Source organism: Mercenaria mercenaria, chromosome 1, assembly GCF_021730395.1.
Source record: "Mercenaria mercenaria strain notata chromosome 1, MADL_Memer_1, whole genome shotgun sequence".
NCBI lineage: Eukaryota > Metazoa > Mollusca > Bivalvia > Venerida > Veneridae > Mercenaria > Mercenaria mercenaria.
In genome coordinates, this window is record NC_069361.1 from 103,778,016 (window position 1) to 103,790,623 (window position 12,608).

A 12,608-nucleotide genomic window follows, 5' to 3' on the forward strand; every position below is an offset into this window, starting at 1 on the left:
CAGGGCAGATTTGATATCAGTGAAGCTGACAGAGAAAGAGGAGGCCTATATCCTCATCCATTCATTGAGAGATGCTAACCTTCCTAAGTTCCTGGCGGAGGATGTTCCCTTGTTTGACAGTATCCTAGCTGATCTCTTCCCTGGTATTGTACCTCCACAACCAGATCATGGTATACTCGAGGTAAACTTTGGTTTTACAATCCTTCATTGGTATAATTCTGATAATAAAGTCTACTTCAGTTATCCATATGTTCTTGTGTTTGGGCAAAAACAAAATCGTACTTAAAAATCAAGATTTTATGTGTGCTTTGGGCAAAAACAAAATCATTCTTTAAGGTGGCGTATTACATTAAATACTATATAAAATGCAGCAATACTGTAAGCCTTGGTCAAAATTTCATGATGGGTGAGACATGTTATTCCCTTAAATGACCTATATCTTTTTCTAGTCATAAGCTTATAATCAGTTTGTTTTATGTGTTTAGAGAAAAGACCTAAAATATATAGGTTGATATCATTTCTAAATGTAATAAAGAAGATACAAACCTTTGTAGACTTTAGAGTATAAAATTTCATGAAGCGTCGCCCTGTAATCTACTCGCCCACATTTTGGGTGAAAATTTTTCAACATGTTCATTTCCATCAGGTTTGCCATAGAATGCTATATATATAATACTGGAAAATGGTAAAGTGAGTGAAAATAAGTGTAAGATATTGATACAAGTACAAGAAGAATGTTATTTTCTCTATTATTTCAAAAGCATTGCAAAAGCTTACTTCTTTCTGCACAATATTGTTGGTTTTTTATTAGCTCATCTGAGCAATGCTCAGGTGAGTTATTGTGATCGCTCGATGTCCGTCGTCTGTCGTCCGTCAACATTTATGTTTGTGTATGCGATTAAGGCTGTATTTTTCAACTGATCTTCATGAAATTTGGTCAGAATGATAACCTTGACGAAATCTAGGCCAAGTGTGAAAATGTGTCATCTGGGGTCAAAAACTAGGTCACTAGATCAAATCAAAGAAAAACATTATGTATGCAATAGAGGCTGTATTTTTTAATTGATCTTCATGAAATTTTGTCAGAATGATTACCTTGATGAAATCTAGGCCAAGTTCGAAAATGGGTCATCTGGGGTCAAAAACTAGGTCACTAGGCCAAATCAAAGAAAAACCTTGTGTATGCGATAGAGGCTGTATTTTTCAATTGATCTTCATGAATTTTGGTCAGAATGATTGCCTTGATGAAATCTAGGTCAGCTTTGAAAATGGGTCATCTGGGGTTAAAAACTAGGTCACTAGGTCAAATCAAAGAAAAACCTTTTGTATGCGATAGGGGCTGCATTTTACACCGGATCTTCATGAAATTTGATCAGAATGTTTTAGGTGAAATCTAGGTTGAATTTGAATATGGGTCATCTAGGGTCAAAAACTAGGTCACCCGGTCAAATTAAAGAAAAGCCTTGTGTACGCAATAGGGGCTACTTTTTACACTGGATATTCATAGAATTTAGTCAGAATGATTGCCTTGATGAAATCTAGGTCAAGTTCGAATGTGGGTCATCTTGGGTCAAAAACTAGGTCACTTGGTCAAATCAAAGAAAAACCTTAAGTATGCAATAGGGGCTGCATTTTGCACCGGATCTTCATGAAATTTGATCAGAATGCTTGTCTAGATAAGATCTAGATCGAGTTTTAATATGGGTCATCTTGGGTCAAAAACTAGGTCACCCGGTCAAATGAATGAAAAACCTTGTGTACGCAATAGGGGCTGCTTTTTACACTGGATATGCATGAAATTTGGTCAGAATGATTGCCTTGATCAAATCTAGGCCAAGTTCGAAAATGGGTCATCTGGGTTTAAAAACTAGGTCACTAGATCAAATCAAAGAAAAACCTTGTGTATGGGATAGAGGCTGTATTTTTCAATTGGTTCTTATGAAATTTTGTCAGAATGAAACCTTGATAAAATCTATGCCAAGTTCGAAAATGGGTCATCTTGGGTCAAAAACTAGGTCACTAGATCAAATCAAAGAAAAACCTTGTGTTTGCAATAGAGGCTGTATTTTTCAATTGATCTTCATTAATTTTGGTCAGAATGATTACCTTTGTGAAATCTAGGTCAGTATTGAATATTGGTCATCTGGGGTCAAAAACTAGGTCACTAGGTCAAATCATAGAAAAACCTTGTGTATGCAATAGGGACTGCATTTTACACCGGATCTTCATGAAAATAAGTCAGAATGGTTGCCTTGATGAAATGAGGACATGTTTGAATATGGGTAATCTTGGGTCAAAAACTAGGTCACTAGGTCAGATCAATTAAAAACTTTGCGTATGCAACAGGGACTGCATTATATACCTGATCCTCATGAAATTTGATCAGAATGTTTGTCACAATGAAATCTAGGTCAACTTCGAATATGGATCACCTGGGGTCAAAAACTAGGTCACCTGGTCAAAGAAAAACCTTGTGTATGCAATAGGGGCTGCATTTTACACTGGACATTCATAAAATTTAGTTAAAATGGCTGCTTTGATGAAATCTAGGTCACCTGTGGCCAAAAAACTAGGTTATTAGGTCAAATCAAAGAAAATACTTGCTTGAGACCACATTTTTGGTCCAATCTTAATAAAAATTGGTCAGAATATTCATTTTCATGAAATCACTAGGTAAAACATGTTTACACCGTTATGGTATGTTTTTCAGGTGAGCGACCTCTTGTTAGAATACCTTACAAAAATCATGTATCAGTAAGTTTGTTTAGACCACTTGTCAGTTTCAATGCACTTGTCCTTATATTTTCAGAAAGCAATTTCTATGTCAACAAGAGACCAGGGTCTACAGGTGTGGCCCCACCAGATAGACAAAGTGAAGCAGATGTATAACCAGATACTGGTCCGGCATGGAGTGATGTTGGTAGGCCCCACAGGGGGTGGTAAGACCACTGTGAGGTCCATACTGCAGAAAGCCCTGGTACTCCTACCTACCATACAACCTCAGGAAGATAAAGAGGAGGGGAAAAAGGGTGTGTCGTATGTGGTAAGCATTTTCAAGTCTAAATTGTATTTGAATAATATTATGGATTTTGATAACCAAGACATTTTAGTTAGTGTAATTCGCCTTAAGGAAACAGTTAAAAAGAAAGAAAGAAAAAAAAACAATGAGGTATGAAATTGAACATTCTCGTATACCAGAGGTCTACCACGGTTCCCTTGTTTGGGATTTTTACGAACCTCTGATGGATGAGAATGGAAATTGAAGAGAATTTCTTATTTCTTGAGCAAGAGCTACTCCTACCTGAATGTAAAATAAAAGTACAAAATATAAACTTTGAAACTTACTAAGTTGTACCCTTTTATATCCTCAGCACTGTTGACTTTTGCGTAAGATAATCATTGGGTAATTCTCAGCCCTTTGTCTGTTCAAGTATTGAAATTTTTATTATAGGCATGACTAAAGGCTGTTGTATCGAATACACTCAAAATTCAGAACAGTTAATTTATTGAATAAAATTATAGTCTGGTCTTCCATTCTGGTGAACTTAGTTCATATTAATCTTGAATTACAGCACAACAGAGCAAAGAAAGGTCACTGTGACGTGTTTACTGTCAACCCAAAATGTGTGAAACTGGGAGAACTATATGGGGAAACAGACCCCAACACCTATGATTGGACAGATGGACTGATTGCAATGTGTGTCAGAAAATTTACCAAGGAACTCACCAAAATGGACCTTCCAGGAGTAGACGGTCGCCCTAGCACTAGTGCCTCATCTGTTCCTGATACATCCAGGGTACGTTATTTGCTTAGCGTTGTAAAAGTTATTGACATGTGTTTTGGGCATGCTGTTGTTTTATAAACATATTCATTTGTGTACCATGATTTTAATGTATAAAAGGAATAAGATAAGAATTATGGTATTAAAGACATATCATTTTCACATGTTAATTAAGAATAGCCATGTGTTTTGATGCATTATATTAATTCTAAATATAATAAAAAAAATTAGAATTTTTTATTAAAATCCTGAAATATGGCTTAGTCATAATGTTTAACTACATTTTGTTCCTTTTAAAAGAGGTTAATCAAGGCAAAAAAGTTTGTTAGAATATTAAATGTAAGTATTCTTCACAGGAAATGGAAGTAGAATATTTTTGATATTTTTAAACTGTTTTTGGTGATGGATTTTTATGGAAAGTTGTTTTAGCAAAAGATTATGGGATTTTTGTTTTAAAACTGTGAGAAATGTTGATGACAGTTTACTCCCTAGCTTAACTTCCACTGTAATGTTATTTTTGCTAAAATTCGCAAATAATGACACTTGCAAATTTAGAGTATTCATAAATATTGATATGCATAGTGTCCTAAAACCTAAACACACAAATCTTTCACAAATTCTTAATATCCTGAATAAAACTGCTGATAAAATAGTCCCTAGATAAAGAACCTAATGTACAGTACTCAGAAAGTCTTATTAGCTCAGTAGGAAGGGCATAAGACTGTGATTTAAGGTCTTTGTTCTCTTTAATGATTTTAGAGCCTCCACCTCCTGGGTTATATGGTGAAGTTACCAGTAACTTGTGGAGAACAAATATCAGTACTGGTTCAGAATCTAGAATTCTAGTTAGGTTAAAGGATCATAATGCCTTTGTTTATAATTACACATTTAGGTTGTGAACATAAGATTTATTAATTTCTCATTCAGTTCTATTTTCAGCTCACCTGTCACATAGTGACAGGGTAAGCTTTTGTGATCGCCCTTCGTCTGTTGTCCGTCCGTCCACAATTTCTTGTGAACACGATAGAGACCACATTTTGCAAGCAATTTTAAACAAACTTGCACACAACTTGTATGGGCATAATAATGCGGTTCCTTTCAAAAACTGGCCAAATCCCATCATTGGTTCCAGAGTTATGGCCCCTTAAAGGGCCAGAATTTGCCATTTTTGGCATGTGAACACGATAGAGACCACATTTTGCGATCAACTTTAATAAAACTTGCACACAACCTGTATGGGCATAATATCGCAGTTCCTTTCGAAAACTCGCCAGATCCCATCATGGGTTCCAGAGTTATGGCCCCTTAAAGGGCCAAAATTTGCCATTTTTTGCTTGTGAACATGATAGAGACCACATTTTGGGATCAACTTACAGCAACAATAAATCTTGGATTCTGTTATGAATATGTCAGATCCAGTTATAGGTTCCCGAGTTACGGCCCCAGATTGTCCCCTGAAAGAACCAAAATTTGGTAATTTTTACCTTGTGAACACGATAGAAATGACATTTTATATTTGATTTTAACCACACTTACACACAACTTAAGTCACAATAAGATCTTGGTTCCTTTTGAAAACTGGCTAGATTCTATCATGGGTTCTAGAATTACTGCCCCTGAAAGCGGCAACGTTTTCTATTTTGGCCCTTCCAGCCATATTGAGGTTTCATTTATGCTTTGATTTGATACAAACTTGCACAGAATGATTGTCATCAGGTCAAATCAAAGGAAAAGCTTGTTAACAAGCTAGAGACCACATTTATGACCCTATCTTCATGAAACTTGGTCAGAATGTTTATTTTGATGATTTCTAGGCCAAGTTTGAAACTTGGTCATATGGGTTCAGAAACTAGGTCATAAGGTCAAATCAAAGGAAAAGCTTGTTAACACTCTTCGGGCCACATTTATGACTCTATCTTCATGAAACTTGGTCAGAATGTTTATCTTGATGATTCCTAGGCCAAGTTTGAAACTGGGTCATATGGGGTCAAAAACTAGGTTACCAAGTCAAATCAAAGGAAAAGCTTGTTAACACTCTTGTTCATTTGATGTGCATGAAACTTGGTCAGAATTTTTGTCTGCATGAAATATCACATGAATTTTTATCTAGGTCATGTGGGGTCAAAAACTAGGTCACCAGGTCAAATCATAGAATAAGCTTGTTTACACCCACATTTTTAATTCTATCTTCATAAAATTTGGTCAGAATGTTTATTATCATGAAGTCTTGGATGATTTCAAATCTGGGTCACATGGGGTCAAAAGCTAATCACTAGGTCAAATCATAGGAAAAGCTTGTATACACTCTTGAGGCCACTTTTTTGCTCCAATCTTCCCAAAACTTTGTCAGAATGTTCGTTTTTATGAAATTTTGGACAAGTTCAAATCTGGGTCATGTGGGGTAAAAAACTAGGTAACTAGGTCAAATCAAAGAAAGTGCTTGTTTATACTCACGAGGCCACATTTTTTGGTTCAATCTTAATGAAAATTGGTCAGAATATTTGTCTCTATGAAGTCACTAGGTAAAACATGTTTATACTGTTATGGTATGTTACACAGGTGAGCGACCTAGGGCCATCTTGGCCCTCATGTTGATAATTGTTGTAGTGTTTTAAATAGAATGCTTCAAATAAACAGCGAGATATTACAAAGATTCTACAGGTCAAGGAATAAAATATGCCTATGAATGGTAAACCAATGACTTATTTGAACTTTCTAGAATGTATACATGTAGTTAAGTTGCACTTTGATTTAAAATGACATATTAAAAGGGTTGTTGGGATATTTTTCACTTATTGTTGTATTATGTGGGCTATGACCTTTATATTTTAAATTATTTTGGTTTTATTACATGTGTCATTTTGCTTTACTTTCAGTATGGAATACATATGTCCATACTCTGTATCTGAAATACATATAGAACAGTATCAATGCAACTTTTAAAACTCTTTAATCTTTTTCAATTTAGAAAGATGATTACCAAATATTTGAATCAATTTTGAAAATATTTATAGGGTAATATCCAGCCTAAACGAACGAAAGCATAATTGTTGGTTTGCATTAGAAGATGGAATTATTGCAGTCTTTCGAAGTCCCTTTCAACAAATTTTAGGGCAAACAAATAGTTTTATATATCTAATGTCACAGCGTTGTTTATGATAGATGTGGAATGATGTGGAACAGAAATTTTCTTTTATTATGTAATCAGCATGTTTTTTTTGTGTTTGTGTGGTTATATTCTTTGCAAATGTAAATATTTTGCCGTAAATACAGAATTTATGGAGAGCTTTCTTTGTAAGTATGGAGAATGCTTCAACCTGCTTACTTCTAGACAATATATATTGACAAACTTTGTTACATTGTAAATATTTTCTACCACATGAAAACTTGAAACTTGAGATCAGAGTGGGGGGAAGGGGTAAAAAGTGTGTTTTGAAAAGAATCATTTCAACATAAATTTACAAATAGTCATAGTTAGCTAAAAGATTGATAAAAGAGTGTCTTTAAATAGGGAATAAACATCTCTCTCAAAACAAAGTATTTTGTATTTTCTGAGAGAAGGAATGGTGTTTCAGTGAAAAAAATGTATAATGGGAATGGTAGAAAATTCTTACAATAAAATTGAAATTACTATATAACTTTAATTCTATAAATATTTAATATGTACATGTTCAAGTCTGTAAGCAAGGTAGGACAGATTAAAGTATCATATGTGTAATTTATAAGTAAAATAGTAAAAAGCTTTGTAAGAAACAAAACTATATTTTGGAAAATTTTTGATTGTCCTGCCTTGAATACATAATTTCATATGCTAGTCATTTTCATTACTTGAAAATATATAACTTATTCCAGATCAATAACTGCATGGCAGAACTACTACAAGTTAAATCTTTCCATATTTACTCTGTGTGTGATTTAAATCAATATTTTCTGTAAAGCTGTCCTCAAAAATTGTCCGTTGTGCTCTGACAGCTTCTAAAGTATTTTTTTACCATTGCAGACAATCATTCTGTGATTTTAAAATGTACTCAGTTAATTGAAGTTAACTTCATATGGCATAAGACAGTGTAAAATTGCTTTCGTAAGGATTTCTTAAGTGCTAGTTGTTACTGTATTGGAAAGTAAAAACAAAATCATTGTCCTACATGCACATGATTTTTACAAAATTCAGGATTGGAGCACAGCAAAGAAATGTTTTGAGGATAGCTTATATTTTTCTTTCAAAAACATACAAAGTTTTATGGTGCACATTGAAATCATTGATGGTCATTATACTTATTGCAAAATTAGGACCTGTTTAAGTAAGTGTGTATGGAGTAACATTTTGGCCACTCAGCCCAGAGATTAAAAAGTTTAGACCCTGCTGGCATCGCAAGTACTGTTTCATGAAATACAAACACTTGTATTTCCAAGAAGCAGATTTATGAGTAACCTTAAAGGAAAATTTGTATTTTACCGCAGTTGATGACATTTAACATAATATATGGTCACGGGACAAAGAAGTCCACATAGTTAATGATTGCATGTTAGGTACTATTGCATGTCTGGTATCATGATTTAGTCAGTTAAATGAAAGCGTATGAAAGTTTACCACAACATATATTTAGTATATGTTTTGATAATAATATAGACTTAGATATACAATTATGCATGAAAATAGGCTAAATGTGCATGGAACTAAAGTCAACAAAATAATGTGTTATGTTTCAAATGAAGGTAATTGTGTCTCTGATAGTCTAAATTTTTACCTAGACAATAAGGTGGACCTACACAACAATGAAAGGTCTACAGCTCTGTGATGATCAGATCCTTTAATCAGATAAAAAAAAATAAAAAAATATGCAAATATTTTCTTAAAATCTATGATTCTCTCTTGTGTGCAGTGATATTTTTTGTCATGTAGGTCAAGCACTTTTCCATTTCTACTGCAATTTTTACAATTTCTTTCTTCAATATCAACATGACTGCAGAAATTGTGGTTCAGTATGATATTTGTGATGTATAACACAATTAGAATTGTCTGTAGTGTTAAGTACGTCCATTTTTGGATTGCTGTAATTTGCAAAAATGGTGCTATAATGTAAACAATTCACTGTAACTTATTACATTTCTAGTCTTTTGTGATTTCTTAAGGCACAAAAACAAACAAAACAGCAGCAGTTCAATTATTTGTGATAATTACTGGTACTGATGATAAATCCGGACAGATGATAAAGTTGGCCACCTTCAAATTATTCGATTGCAATCGGTAATTTATATAATTGAACACACCATCTAATAGCAACCACTCACAACACCAACTGGTGTAAACAAAAACAAAATTGGTAAATATTCTGTATAAATAAATGACTTACATTTATTTGTATAACAAAATATTCATCCAGAATTACTGGGGAAGAGGGTGTTATTTTATGCATGCTCACTGTCACACATAAAGGCCTGATATTGAGTCACTTTTCATTATTTGATCAGGAATGACTGTTGCAGCATTTTTGGGAAAGTTTCAGTATAATACTATGAGGAAAATTTTGTAAATGACAAAGTGGTCGAATTTATCATCAGTCAACGTTCGTACAGTCCCCATTTTACATACGTCTTTCAGGACCTCACTTCATGTGAGTTTGCTTATTAAATATAAATTTGAATTATGTAAAGTTTTCAGCAAATGTTAAGCTTTATTTTGATACCAACCATTGATAACAATTTGCAGAAGTAAAAAAGTTACAGGTAAAAAACCTCATTTTCTGTCCAGGTTTATCATCAGTAACAGTATATCTAACTGGTGGGTTTTCATATGCTGAAAATGTGAACCCCTCAGTCTTTATGTCATTGTATGAAACAGCTTGTATAGAAATTATGAGATGTTTTTCTCTGATGCAGCCTAACACTGGTATGACAAATGAAGTAGCGATGGATGCTGAGGGTAACCTTGAGAAAGACCACAGTGGTGGGGTTCTCACTGACTGGCGCTGGCTTGTACTTGACGGACCGGTTGATACCCTGTGGGTGGAGAACCTGAATACAGTGCTAGATGACTCTAAGGTGCTGTGTCTTGCTAGCGGGGAGAGAATCAGTCTGGCTCCAGGCATGAGACTCATCTTTGAGGTGGACAATCTGTCACAGGCTAGCCCGGCAACCATCAGTAGATGTGCCATGGTGTATATGGTAAGTCCACTCTTACTTCTGACGAAAAAGAGTTTCTGGTTGTCAGTTACATGCAAAAATGGTGTAAAGTTCATGAGCATTAGTAGGTTGAATCACTTGGAAAAAGAGCTTTAATTATGCTTTTTCTGTGAACGTTTGCACCTTACAATATTTACTGTTCCAAAAAGTATAGTAGCCAGACCTGGCCTTTGAGCAAAGCAGTAGAAGGCATTGAAATGTGCTGTTTTCAATGTAATATTTGTAACAGGTGGAATGTTAAGAAGAAATTTATTCTCAAGAATGTTCAAAAAAATATTTGTTAGCATATAGAGAAGGTTAAAATATTTTTGAAAATGTATGTTTTTGTGATATGATTATACACTAATTAAACAGCAGTGACACACCCTAGGTGACTGTTGCCATGACTAAACCTATATTGGCATGGGGACATGGCCCAATTGCAAGTTTAGGTTTAGAGTGCCAAGCACATTATCGCTATATAATGAGTTGTTGAGTTGTACATCTTTACATAAAAATCACTTCCAGTTAATGAAAACTTGTGCATGCCAGTAACTTGTTTTTGTACAAGATTCTGTTACTAGTTTTTGATTACAGGATTCTGTCCTGTACAATATCATTACTATTTATAGAATGGTATGTCCTAACCTTTCGCCAGCTAGCAGCAAGTGATTCTGCCTTACGACCTGTGCAGACTAAGATCAGACTGCACATCCATACAGCTATTCAGTCAGTAAATTTTCATTGAACACCCCTTTGAATAATAAATGGTACTGTCCAAATTGAATGATGGACCATTGCATTTTAGAAATTTAGCAGGCTAAGGGCTAAATAACATTAGTCTATAAATGATATAAGTAAAATGAACTTGTATTGTAACAGGACCCAGTAGACCTTGGTTGGAAACCTTTTGTGAAGACCTGGCTTCAGCGACTACCTCGAGAAATGCCGGAAAGTGGGAAGCGCCATCTACAGGCTCTGTTTGATTACAGTATAGACAAGGGCCTGAAGTTCTTTCAGACACATCACAAGTATCAGTGTGTTCCGGCCCCAGATATGAACCTTGTCTCCTGTTTGTGTCATATACTGTCAGCGTTCATAGATTTTATGAGCAAGCATGGTGGATTTGGTAACCCAGGTATGATTTTGATATTTCACACTTTATAGAACCGTCAAGCTTAGGATTTTTTTAAAACAATATGCTGCATAGCAGAAGCATTTCAAACAATATCTGAGATGTGTTATGACTTGGAACTGAAACCACAGGTGGGTGGTGAAATTCAGTAACATGAGCAGAAAAGTAGTGCTTTTTTTTTGCTTTATAACTCAGTATTTTCTAGCTCTTATCTACCTTCATCTGAATAGGTGTGTGGGATTCATTTTCAGGTGAAAGGTTTTTTCTGCTGTCTCATGTTTTGTATCATGTTTTATATTTTTTTGTCTTATGTGGTTATAATGATAGAAGTTATATGTGTTTTGGGTGTTGTTGTTTTCAGATAAGGTTACAGCACCAAAAGAAGGTATTAAATCCACCAACTATATCTATAAACACATACAACTACATGTATATGATTATATATATTATGGTTTATTTACTGTCAACATGAAAATGTTGGAAAAAATTTCTAAAATGGAAACATCAGTGCAGGCTAATCATGGTCTGCACTATTCGCTATTCAGTCAGTAAATTTTCAGTGAACTCCCCTTCGAATGATAAATGGTATTGCCAAAATTGAATGATGGACCAGTCCATTTTAGAAATTTAGCAGGCTAAAGGTTAAAAAGTTTATGTAAAATCTGATATTTGGTTTTCACAACATTTTGACATTTTTAGCTCAACTATTCCAAGAATAAGTAGAGCTATCCTACTCACCACGGCGTCAGCGTCACACCTTGGGTTAAGTTTTTCGTATCAGTCCACATTTTGACAAAGTCTTTTGAGATAAGGCTTTGAAACTTTCAACACTTGTTTACCATCACCATGTCCAGTTATAGGCAAGAGTACATAACTCCATCAAAGATTTTGGTTGAATTATGGCCCCTTTTGACTTAGAAATCATGGTTAGATTTTTGTACCAGTTCATATTTTGACAAAGTCTTTTGAGGTAAAGCTTTGAAACTTTCAACACTTGTTTACCATCACCATGTCCATTTATAGGCAAGAGAACATATCTCCATCAAGGATTTTGGCTGAATTATGGCCCTTTTTGGACTTAGAAATCTTGGTTATGTTTTTCGTACCAGTTCATATTTTGACAAAGTCTTTTGAGATAAAGCTTTGAAACTTTCAACACTTGTTATCCATCACCATGTTCAGTTGTAGGCAAGAGTACATAACTCCATCAAGGATTTTGGCTGAATTATGGCCCCCTTTGACTTAAAAATCTTGGTTAAGTTTTTCGTACCAGTTCATATTTTGTGTAAAGTGTTTGACTTATGGCTTTGAAACTTTTGTCACTTGTTCAGTATTATAGTCTCTATCTGTAGGCAAAAGTACATAACTCTGTCATCTATTTTGGCTGAATTATGGCCCTTTTTGGACTTGGAAATCAGTTAAATTTTTCATACCACTCCATATTTTGTTTAAAATGTTTGACGTTGAATCGTTGACCACTTCATTACCATCATGGTCACACATTGCCATTTAGTGCAAGACTTATTGAA

The 12,608-nt window shown here is 34.5% G+C and overlaps 1 protein-coding gene across 13 annotated transcripts in view; it reads left to right on the forward strand.

Moving 5' to 3' along the window:
• LOC128545958 (dynein axonemal heavy chain 6-like) overlaps positions 1-12,608 on the forward strand; it is a 193,990-nt gene that overhangs the window by 25,289 nt on the left and 156,093 nt on the right. For 8 of the 13 annotated variants that reach the window (XM_053519337.1, XM_053519282.1, XM_053519316.1 and 5 more), the window contains 7 exons: positions 4-181; positions 2,810-3,043; positions 3,573-3,797; positions 4,083-4,121; positions 9,663-9,947; positions 10,827-11,082; positions 11,441-11,464. In XM_053519337.1, coding sequence (XP_053375312.1) covers positions 4-181; positions 2,810-3,043; positions 3,573-3,797; positions 4,083-4,121; positions 9,663-9,947; positions 10,827-11,082; positions 11,441-11,464 — 1,241 coding nt within the window. Of the gene's footprint in view, positions 1-3; positions 182-2,809; positions 3,044-3,572; positions 3,798-4,082; positions 4,122-7,055; positions 7,077-9,662; positions 9,948-10,826; positions 11,083-11,440; positions 11,465-12,608 lie in introns of all 13 variants that reach the window. The other 5 variants (XM_053519331.1, XM_053519343.1, XM_053519298.1 and 2 more) reach the window with 4 other exon arrangements.